The sequence below is a fragment of the Piliocolobus tephrosceles genome, chromosome 2 (assembly GCF_002776525.5).
Source record: "Piliocolobus tephrosceles isolate RC106 chromosome 2, ASM277652v3, whole genome shotgun sequence".
Taxonomy (NCBI): domain Eukaryota; kingdom Metazoa; phylum Chordata; class Mammalia; order Primates; family Cercopithecidae; genus Piliocolobus; species Piliocolobus tephrosceles.
Window position 1 is genome coordinate 148,584,986 of NC_045435.1, and position 12,559 is coordinate 148,597,544.

Consider the following 12,559-nt stretch of genomic DNA (forward strand, 5'->3'; position numbering starts at 1 on the left):
CACCCTGTACGCCATACTTTCTACCTGTCTAGCCTATAAGTCTCCATCGTTTGGTCCTGACACCTAGATTTGGATATTGTGGAGAGGCTTAAAAAGGAAAATACTCATATGGATTTGGAGTGACCTATACAAGGCGCCTATCTTAAGAAGGACAAGTCTGCAGTCAGCGGATATTTCAGACAAAGGAAATCTTTTCCTCTTTGTTCCACCGGATGGCAGTTTTATCACTCCCTGCCAGTCTGCATTCTCAGCAACATCCTCCATTTTCTTTTATCTCAGGCCTCCTTTCAATGATTATGGTATAATTACATAGAGCTGGAATCCTTTTGTTTTATCATATTTGCTATGTAGGCCTTATGTATTGACACTGGGAAGGACACAATGGTCTGAACTGTGTTACCAGTGCCAAAGAATTGAGGTATCCTGTCCCAAAGAGATAGTCTCCAATACTTCATAACTACTGTATATCCAAAATTCACATCATCAGGGAATATCCTCCAAGGAAAAATAACTTACAAAAGGGGATGAAATTTCATTATGCAGGCTCTTCTTGACATTGATCTCAATACCTCAAAGTAATGAGAGTAAGATATAAGAAGCCAGGGATGGTGCTAAGCGTCTACACTGCACAGGACAGCCTTCTACCACAAGAATTACTGGCCCAAAATGTCAACAGTGGCAAGTCTGAGAAACCCTGAGTTAGAGTACAATTTAAATACTGTTACACAAAGACCCCAAAATAAGTGACCCAAACAAGATAGAAATACAACAAAACAAGATAGAAATTTTGTTGTGTGGAGTGGAAAGTGGATCTGTAAACATACCCAGGTTCCTTCTGTCTTGTTGCTCTGCATTTCATTATGTTATTGTCCTTGTCAAATGGTTGAAACTGGCTTTCCAGCCTTGTCTTAACTTTTTCTTTTGAAGGGAAGGAGTAAACATTATTGTAATATTGTTATAATGAATAAAAGGTGGGACTACCTTTTTTTTTAGAGCCAGTAAATAAACGTTAGCAACATCTTAGCCATTATTGTTTCTATTTCAAATATGCAATTCCTTTTCTTCTTTTAATTTAAGTTTATTTCGTTTTAAGTTCCAGGATACATGTGCAGGATGTGCAGGTTTGTTACATAGGTAAACGTGTGCCATGGTGGTTTGCTGCACCTATCAGTGAAGCATTCCTCTTGAACACCAGCACAAGACAAGGATGCCCTCTCTTACCACTCCTATTCAACATAATATTGGAAGTTCTGGCCAGGGCAATCAGGCAAGGGAAAGAAATACAGGGTATTCAAATAGGAAAAAAGGACGTCAACCTGCCTGTATTTGCACGTGACATGATCCTATATCTAGAAAACCCCATTGTCTCAGCCCAAAAGTTTCTTAAGCTGTCTTAACTTTTTAGCATATGCATATTAGTTTGCTTGGGCTGCCATAAGAAAATAACATGGACTAGGTAGCTTAAACAATAGAAATTTATTTTATCACAGCTCTGGAAGCTAGATGTCCAAGATCACAGGGCTGACAGTTTGGTTTCTCCTGAGGCCTCTCTTCTTGGCTTGCAGATCGCTGCCTTCCTGCTGCATTTTCATGTGGTCTTTCTTTTGTGTGTGCACACCCTCAGTGCCTCTTCTGCTTCCTATGAGGACTCTAGGCATATTGGATTAGGTCCCCACTTTTACGGCCTCATTTAACACTAATTATCTTTTTAAAGGCCCTATCTCCAAATACAATCATTTTGGGGGTTATGACTTCAATATATGTACTTTCTAGGGCATAGTTCTGTCCACACCATGGGAAAGGGAAAGGAGATAAATTAGAGAACAAACAATTTCCCTTTCAGGTATTTTACCCAGAGATTGCACAAAATATTCCTTCTCATATATCTTGGCCTAAAACTTAGCCACAAGCGCAACCCAATTACAAATAAGACTGGGAAATATTTTTTGTAGTTTGGTAGCCATGCACTAGCTAAAACTCAGAGGATTATGTTACTACAAGGGAAAAGGAAAGCTATTAAAGAAAAAAATGAGAATTTTGGATATTGATAAAATATTAGTTTGTTCTAATTTTTGATCTAGCATTTCTCCCCTTTCTCTCTCTTTAATTTACCTGAAGTACCAGGGCCCATTTGCTAATGATATGTATTCCTACATAGAACCCAAGGACTGCAGACACCTTACACACCCCTAGATCCTCTTTCATTTAAAAGCCACAAGAAAATACCTAGTATTTCCCAGGGGCAGTTTGGAGCCCAGGAAAATTTACTCTAACATGAGATGCTATGTGTCTCCTGTTTTGTGTTTAGAATTTAAGAGAATAGTGAAAAAGGCTCTGTGGCTAGGTAACTGGAAAAGGAAATGCATATGCCGATTTTGTTTTTTAACTGACGTCCTTTTTTGCAGGGAACACGCGGATCTCTGTCTTTAATGACTGGAATTGAGATGTAGCTCTTTAAGGCATAAAATTTGGGAAAAACTTCTGGATAAAAGTTGTTAATATACAAATAACTATTATACATAACATATATTTTAAGAATTACCAAAATATAATAGTAACATACTTTATTTTAACATATATTAACTCAGTTAATATACGTTAACTATTCATTGACATTGAATAGCTATAATTCTAATTCAAAATTTCTAGGCAGTTTATGCTACTAATGGTAAAAACAAGGCTATCATCCAAGTCATTTGTGAAACTTCTGTAACAGGCTGCATGTATATGAAATGCCATTAAGCCTTAATGGAGTTGTGGAGCAATTACTAGGTTGAAAGAAGACAGCCTTTCACTACTCTCCAGTGAGCACCAAAGAAAGCCAACTCACCATTTTTCTTGTAGAATATAATTTCTCCTTTGAATTCTGTTTTCTCCTCCAGTGACTTTTCTATTTGAAGCATCAGTTGCTCATTGGTTTCAGCCCCAAATAAGAACTTGCAGCTACAACTCTTCTGCATGACTTCAGTTCGGGCAAATCCAGCAAGCTCGCAGAAGCCATCAGAACAGTAGACTATAGGGAAACCCTTAGCCACCTGGGCATTGGCGAGGATGAAGTTGCTATCTATAGAAAAACAAGGAGAAGATACTCAGCAACTAGATAAGTATGAGAATTTATATACAATTCCTGTATAAATTACCAGCATATGTGTTTAGCTAACTGCCAAAAGGCACGTTCTGATGTGCAGCAGTGGAAAAGAGACACTCCAAAACATAAAATGGACTTGACCAGCAGAAGTATGCATTAAGTTCTGACTTAGGCTTGCATTTTGAAACACACTGTGGAAGAAACATATGTGTTCACTGGTCTGCTTTGTGGCACCTACCATCTAGTTGGCAGTAAGGGATGATGCTTTTGATCATGGCTTCTGGCTTCATATACTGAATCTGCCATGTAATGTATAGGTGAACTTGAAAAAGTTACTCAAGAACTCTAAACCTCAATTTCCTTAGATCTGCTTTCCCCAAAAGCAAATCCTGAGACTAAGATTTGAGCATAATTAGTTTATTTGGGAGGTGATTCCAGGAAGAAAGCAAGTAGTAAATCGAGACAGGGAAGAGATGAAAGAAAATAAAGAGTAAGTTAAAAAAGGGTTCACTGCTGTAGGCAAAATATATGGGTCCTGAAATAATTGTGAGGAGTACAACTAAAGGTTGTCACACAAAGGGGAGAGAAAGCAGAAGTATTTACCCACTAATGTCCACACATAATTGGTTAAAGTTCACTCCTGGGATGTCAATATGTTGGCACTTCTGACCCACCCACTTGAGCTAAGTGCACTCTCCAGAGATCACTCTGGCAGAAAGATGCCAGAAAACAGTGGCATATAAGGAAATGGTCTGGATACGATCTCCAAGTGAGTCAAGGAGACATTGGCAGGGCAACGACCGGTATGCTACAATAATAATAATGTTATTTACTTCATAGGTGAGTTGTAGGAATTAATGAGATCATGCATATTATGTGCTTAGTGAAGTGTCTGGCACAAACAACTACTTAATAAAAAATTATTGTTAAGAGTGCTATTCAGGCTAGGCGTGGTGGCTCACACCTGTAATTCCAGCACTTTGGGAGGCCAAGGTAGGTGGATCATGAGATCAGAAGTTTGAAACCAGCCGGGCCAACATGGTGAAACCCCATCTCTACTAAAAATACAAAAATCAGCCAACCGTGGTCGTGGGCCCCTGTAATCCCAGATACTCGGGAGGCTGAGACAGGAGAATCGCCTGAAACTGGAAGGCGAAGGTTGCAGTGAGTCAACATTGTGCCACTGCACTCCAGCCTGGGCAACAAGAGCGAAATTCCATCTCAAAAAGAAAAAAAAAAAAAAAGAATGCTATTCACATATTTATGGTTATAATATTAACACCAAAGACTTAGAGGACAATCAAAATAGTAAACTATTAAGTAATCAGTAAGAGTAAACTATTATTAAGTGCTTAGAAATAACTCCTGGGGGAGAGACAGTCAATATTCAGAGAAGGTTTCCATGGGATAAATTTTTTGAGATTTAATTTGAATATAATGTCAACAGGGAGAAAAGAAAAGATGCATGTTGGAGATGGAGTTTAAGATAAGGCATTCATAAAATGTGTTGGTGGGTGACTTTTAGGTTCACTATGAATGAATTAGATACTATTATCAAATTAATCATTCATACATGAAACAAATGTTGGACACTGCTATACCAACAGTGTTAGAGACTGGGATTTTAAAGATAAAGATAAAAATGGAAAAAGTACAGTATAAGCTGTTAATTTGTTAAAAAGCAAGATTCAGTATAGTATGTTATTATATGAGCTATTTATCTGAAATAAATATATATATATATGCACATGTGTATGCATACCAAACATGAAATGTTTTTGTATACCTAAAAATAAATGGAATCTGGTAATTGTGTTGTCTCTAGACAGAGCAACTATAGGCAGAGGTAGGAAAACACTTACTTTTCCCATACACCCTACTGTACCTTTTGAATTTCATCCCACACGCTTTATATATTGCCTATTCACAAAACAGTAAGTTTAAACGAGGTTTGCAGTGGACAGACTATCTTTCCTGCCATGTGAAAGAAGGTACTCCAGCTACTTCTTGGTGGCCAGCAGGAGAAGCACTGAAAATCTTTCCATTTGTTTCTCCATTTCCTTTTAAGCTTTTGTTGTTTGTTTCCAAACATGGTCCACCATCGGCTGCCAAAACCAAATCCACTCTACTCAGCTTTGCTCCAATCAGCGCCTAACCCCAGAGTACCAACTATAGTGTAAGCATCAGCATCCCGCCTCCACCCAGCTGGCTTTTCTGCCTTCCCAGCCACTCTCTCCCTCTGAAAGCATGAGCTAGAGACACACACTGAGAAACTCCCATTATACATTGTTTTGAAGCCACAGGAGTGAATTACATTACCCTAGACTCATAATTAATTCTTTCACACCTTGCTGAATCACTTATTGACTATACATTGTATGTTGGACTTTGTTTCAGATGTGGATGTAAAAAGTTCATTAGATGTGGTCCCAGTCCTTAACAATCACATAGTCATAAACTTGTGGGAGTCACCAGACGGGGGTACCCTCCTACTGGGGGTTATAGTCTCAGTCTCATCAACTCGGCACAGCTTTGGGTCGCTTTAACAATAGTATGTGTCTCTCCTCAACTCCATTTTGAAATTTTGGCTGGAAGATTACTTAGAAAATGTAAATACATAGCATTGACAAAGTACTAAACATCCTAAAAAAAGCTTTTAATGCACTTTCAGAAGCCATTTTTCAGTTGACTGCTGACATGTTTATTAACTTTCTATTATACGATAATACCAGATAACACAATTTTACCAGATGGCAAGTCCTGGGGTGAGGTGACAGGAGGTGTTTAAAGAAGAATAAGCATGATCTCTAGCTCTAAGATATTGTAATTTAATTAAAGAAATGCATGTACATAAATAACACTAAAACACATCATATAAATACCAAATCAGTGGTACACAAATAATAGGTACTACTAGAGTTGAGAGATCAAACATCTTGGGCTTTGAAATGATTAGGTTGGAATAAGACAAAAATACATTAAGATGGCCTATCATAAGTCCCAGAATGTTAGAAGCAGATGCTTGGATGAAGTAGGCTCAGAGAATGAATAAGGAAAAAAGAATTGCAGGCAGAATAAACATTGCATTTTATCCTAAAGTCCAGTTCTTAAACTATTTATATAGATACAATAGTTTTCTTTGTTAATATTTGTCTAGCATATCTTTTCCTATATTCCTATTTTCAGGGACTTATGTTTTAGTTGTATCTTGCACATGGCATATATCAATTTTTTTTAAGTATAATAGAAAAATACATTCTTCAACCTAAGATTCATATATTTACTTTTATTATTATAATTATATTACATTGGATTTTTTACCAACTTAATTTTGCATTCTCTTCACTATGTTTTGTCATTTTGTCTTTTCTATTTTTCTTTTTTTGAAAGAAAGGTTGGAGTGCAGTAACACAATCACAGCTCGCTGCAGCCTCAATTGATTGATCGATCCTCCCACCTCAACCACTAGAGTAGCTCGGATTAAAGGCACACACTACCACACAGATTTTTCTCTATACAGATTATACATTAAAAATTCACACTTGGCTAATTTTTGTAGAGATGGGGTTTTGTCATGTTGCCCAGCCTGGTCTTGTATCCTGAGCTCAAGTGATCCACTCACCTTGGCCTTGCTGGTTTACAGGCATGAGACACCATACCCAGCTTGCCTTTGCCACTTTAAAAAATTAGGAAATATGGGATACCCTGTAAAGATTGTATAATATTATTAAACAATAATAAATACATGTAGATCATGCATGCAGTGAAAACCCCTGTGTATACCATACAAATTGTATTTCCTTCCTTCCCCAAAGAAGAAGCTCATAATTTGAATTTTTGTAATAATCACTCACTTTTATGTAGTCTTCACCCCTTACTTATGTATCCTCATGCAACATAGTGCCTATTTTTAAATATTCAGGACATATTTAATGATACTTCATTTGGTATACTTCTTAGTTACTTGCTTCATTTATTAATTTCCTTAGCATCTTTATAATTGTTTATGAATATAAGAAAAGACCAGTCCTTCAGAGCTGCTACAAACTTTTGACAAAAGATGCTGAAGGATTCACCAAGTTGACTGATCTGTGTGTTTCAATTAAGGATTATAGTGTCTTTGAGGTGGTTAATTCTTTCTGCAAATATACTGCAAAAACAAAGGAAAAAATAAAGGCATGTATTTGGTCTTTCCTGTTTATATTTAGCACTTGTCCTCAATATGTAATTGCATTTCAATTCTAAAGAGAATTTAGTGGCAGCCTGAGCTTCATAAAGCTCAGTGTACTAGCTACATGAATGGTCCTTATATTTGGGAAAGTAGCCTCTCTTGCCCAGCTATCTACTTGGAAACATATGCTTTTCTGAATCCCAGTCCTGGAATCCCTGAAGAAGAAACATGACATTTACTTTAGAATTATGTAAAACAAAGCCACTGCCATAATACTTATGGGCTCATCATGGGTATATCACTATCCACACATATGCTAAGGGTATTTAACCTTTTAAGAAATCAATTATGCATATGCGATATGCATCTAAATGCCACACGGCTTTTCTCTGCTTGTTTCTAGGTCATTTTTGTATATATATTCAGTTTGAAAGTGACGGTAAACAGAAAGATATAAATGTACTTATACACTAGGTAGTTGACTATTTCTCTAAATGCTTTCTTAGCAAAAAGCTTTCATGAATCTCCAGAGAGAATCTCATGATTGGTAAACACCCAGGTCACTGAGTCTGATCTAATATAGAGCACCACTTTCCCTTTCAAATGAAGATGTACTGTTTATTGTTAACTTCTTAAGCCCAAAGAGAAGGGGGTAGGAATGGGAAGGTATAAAAGATGAAAATAAAAAAGAGAGAAGAACATAAACATTGATCCACTATTAGCTTCTTTCATCTTTGTACTTGTCCCACTTTTCAGAGAACACAGACCTAGAGAACTTTAGTTTCCTGTCTAAGATCCAATGCTGAAGATTAAAACTCAGTCTGTGTGACTTATTTTACTATGCCATGCATTCTGTAAAGAAGTGGCTTGCTCCCTACTAGCAGGAGAAATGGGCAACTTGTAGAAAAATGTTTTTACCTATTTTAGTCTCCATAAAACCCAAAGACACGGATTTTTCTCTATACAGATTATACGTTAAAAATTCATTGATGACATCTCCTAAGCCTGTCTGGATGTGTTAGCAAACTCTATGTCACTTCCTAATTTCATGCAGAAAATCAGTATTTCAGAAATAGGATAGTAACTTCTGTGGTCTCAAAATGTTTTGCATACAGGCACTCTGGAGTCTCATAGGCGGCACAGAAATGTCATTTCTACTCAAATAATCTGGTCTCTAATCTCACATGCTTTTAATGTATTTCGTAGTACTTCAAAAAGTTTCCCACTGAAATATCCTCCTACTGGCCAATAAATCTGTATTCCACAGGGACTAAAAGCATACTCCTAAGCCTGATATTATTTTCAAATCTTACGTTTAACTTAAAAATTCATCAGAATTTTTCATTATACCCTTTCATAAATTATTGCTTGTTGTAGTGTTATTTTGTTTTGATATGGGGCTGTAAAACTTTTAATTCAATTGAAACTTTGAAAGGTTGTGCTGTTTCTACTATGACTTGTGCATATCATTTTGTATACTACTACATAATTTAGGTTTGAGAATCACAACTCTAAGTAGAATAGTGTGTGCTCAAGAAGATTAAGTAGATACAAACCATTCTCCCTTTGTAGCCTCAAATATTTAAAAATAACCATCTCAGCACCGAGCGAAATAACTCTCCATATGGCAGATCCCTGGAGTCATTCAAAGCAATGGGGTCATTGATACACACTGACTTGGCATCATACAGAAACCTGTATTCTCCTGGCTCTTTCTGCCAATTATGCAGAAATTGAGACATCTATAGTTCAAATCTTTATTTCTGAAGAGTATCTTTGATATTGGTTCTGTTTGTAAAAAGAAACCTTGTATTGGGTCAGCAAGTACTCATAGTAACATACGCTGTTGACAAGGAAGGTGGACAAATGTAAGTCCTCCGTTCTTCACTTTCCTGCACAGAGCAAGAAACAAACAGGAACTTTTGATATTGTTTTGGGAGTTGCCCCCCATGCTTTCAGAATTACCTTTACATACAGGTTCAACAAAGACAACGTTTGTATCCCTTGTGATATTGAATACAGTCATTTCTGGAGACTACTTGTATAGGAAGATAGAATATTAATGTTTATGACTTTAAAATATTTAAATGATCTTTGTACTTTATATTGATTTCAGGGAGCTTAACTGCATCATTTCCAAGTATGATAGCATCTTTATTAGATTAATAGTACAGGCTCCAAGCTAAAGTTTACAGCATGCCTTCTGCCAAAATTTAGGAGGTTATCTTCATCTGGTAACTTTTCTAACCTTGTTTAAATAGCAGACTAAAAATTTGTAAAAAAGATTTCTCATAGTCCTCGTAATTTATACATCATCCAGTATCAGGCTTCATATCGCTAAGTTTCATTCTTCAATTATGCTTTGATTTTTTAAATACTGTATAGATTATCACTTAAGACAAAGATTGGAAGAAAGCTTTGTAACAATGTAAAGCTCAAAGCTGGAACTCTAGTGCTGAGGTAGTAGTAGAAAGCAGAAAACTGCATCTGTTTACGAGACTATCTTGCTCCCTTCAGTCCAATAAACAAACAAACAGAGAGACAAATAGAAACAAATGTCCTTCACAACCTTGCCATTGGGTGCATAGTCCTGGGCCAGCAACATCAGCTTCAGGAGGTGGAAATTCAGAATCTTTTTTTTTTTTTTTTTGAGACGGAGTCTCGCTCTATCGCCGGGGCTGGAGTGTGGTGGCCGGATCTCAGCTCACTGCAAGCTCCCCTCCCGGGTTCCCGCCATTCTCCTGGCTCAGCCTCCGGAGTAGCTGGGACTACAGGCGCCCACCACCTTGCCCAGCTACATTTTTGTATTTTTTTGGTAGAGACGGGGTTTCACCGGAAATTCAGAATCTTAAGCTTCACTCCAGACCCACTAAATCTTAAATCACATTTTAACAAGATACATGTACACATTAAAGTTTGAGATGATTCTTTAGAATAGCACTGGAAAGATCTACAAGAACCTAGTGACAGTAAAGGATTAAAGGGAAGTAACTATATAGCTAAAGATAAAAAAAAGAGAGACTTATTTTCATTGTATACCCACTTTAACTTTTGAATTTTCTGTCATATGCATGTCATACGTACTCAAAAATATCTTCTTGGCCAGGCACAGTGACTCATGCCTGTAATCCCAGCACTTTGGGAGGCCGAGTCAGGCAGATCATGAGATCAAGAGATCGAGACCATCCTGGCCAACATGGTGAAACTCTGTCTCTATTAAAAATACAAAAATTAGCTGGGCATGGTGGCAGGTGCCTGTAGTCCCAGCTACTCAGGAGGCTGAGGCAGGAGAATCGCTTGAACCTGGGAGGCAGAGGTTGCAGTGAGCTGAGATCGCACCACTGCACTCCAGCCTGGCGACAGAGTGAGACTCCATCTAAAGGAAAAAAAAACAAAACAAAACAAAATCTTCTTAAAGTTATGTAATCATTCATTTGAATGGCTTAATAAAAATAATTTTAAAAACAGCAATCTTATTGAGGAAAAAACCCTATATTAACAAATTTTAAAACTTTCATTAAACAAAGTTGAAAGCTCATTAAGATAAACAAACTTGAAGCAAATTTATACACTCTTTCATAATTTAGAATTAGCAAAATCATCAATAAATTTTGTAAATTTCACTTTTCCACCTGTATGAGCTTTAGTGTTGAATTGTACTAATTTTTGTCAGGTTTATTATCTCTTAGAGTTCAATAAATAAGTTTCATATTGAAAAATAATGGAAGAGAAACATAAAAAGTTATTCAAATGGGAAAAGAAGTCAAACTATCTCCTTTGCTAATGATATTACTCTATACTTAGAAAACCCTAAAGACTCTGCCAAAAGGCTACTAGAACTGATAAACACTTTCAGTATGGTTTCAGGATACAAAATAGATGTACAAAAATGAGTAACATTTCTATATACCAATGTCCAGGCTGACCATCAAATCAAGAACATAATCCCATTTACAATAGCCACAAAGAAAATAAAATACCTATGAATACAGCTAACCAAAGAGTTAAAAAAATAAACTCTACCATAAAACATGGCTGAAAGAAATCAGAGATGATATAAATAAATGGAAAAACAGTCCATGCTTATGGATTGAAAAAATCAGTATCTCTCCATACTATCAAAAAGAATTTACAGATTCAACACTATTTGGATGAAAATACCAGCATCATCCTTCACAGAATTAGAATAAAATATTCTAGAATTCATATGGAATCAAAATATAGCTCAAATAACAAAAACAATCTTAAGCGTAAAGAACAAAGCCAGGGGTATCACACTACCCAACTTCAAAGTATGCTATGAGCCTACAGTAACCAAAACAGCACAGTACTGGTACAAAAACAGACACATAGACCAATGGAACAGAATAGAAAACTCTGAAATAAAGCCACACACTTACAACCATATGATATTTGACAAGAACAACAAAAACAAGCAATGGGGAAGGGACTCCCCTATTTAATAAATGGTGCTAAGATAACTGTTTAGCCATATGCAGAAGAATGAAATTGTACCCCTACCAGTCATCATATACAAAAGTTAACTCAAGATGGATTCAAGATTTAAATGTAAGACTTCACACTATAGAAAACTTAGGGAATAGCCTTCTCAACATTGGCCTTGGCAAAGAATTTCTGGCTAAGTCCCCAAAAGGAATTACAACAAAAATAAAAATTAACAAGTGGGATGTAATTGAACTAAAAAGTTTTTCCATAGCAAAATAAACTAGAGTAAACAGACAACCTGCAGAATGACAGAAGATATTTTCAAACTATGCATCTGACAAAATCTAATATCCAGAATCTATGTGAAACTTAAACAAATCAACAAACAAACAAACAAACAAAAAACCCTATTACAAATGGGCAAAGGACATGAACAGACACTTCTCAAAAGAAGACATACAAGTGGCCAATAAAAATATGAAAAAATATTCATCATCACTAATCATCAGAGAAAAGCAAATCAAAACCCACAATGAGATACCATCTCAAACTGGTCAGAATGGCTACTATTAAAAAGACAAATAACAGATGCTGGTTAAGCTGTGAAGAAAAGGGAATGCTTATACATTGTTGGTTGGAATATAGATTAGCTCAGCCACTGTGGAAAGCACTTTGGAGATTTCTCAAAGAATATAAAACAGAACTACCATTCAACCCAGCAATCCCATTACTGGAAAATAGATCATTATAACAACAACAAAAAAAAAACACAAAAAACAAAAAAAAAAAACCCATGCACTCATATGTTCATCACAGTGCTATGCAAAGACACGGAATCAACCTAGGGGCCCATC

General features: G+C 36.4%; 1 protein-coding gene across 1 annotated transcript in view; it reads right to left on the reverse strand.

Annotated features, from left to right (window-relative positions):
* KCNH8 (potassium voltage-gated channel subfamily H member 8) overlaps positions 1-12,559 on the reverse strand; it is a 383,990-nt gene that overhangs the window by 270,194 nt on the left and 101,237 nt on the right. The window contains exon 2 of the mRNA XM_023207239.2: positions 2,831-3,064. Within this exon, the coding sequence (XP_023063007.1) occupies positions 2,831-3,064 (234 nt within the window). The remainder of the gene's footprint in view (positions 1-2,830; positions 3,065-12,559) is intronic.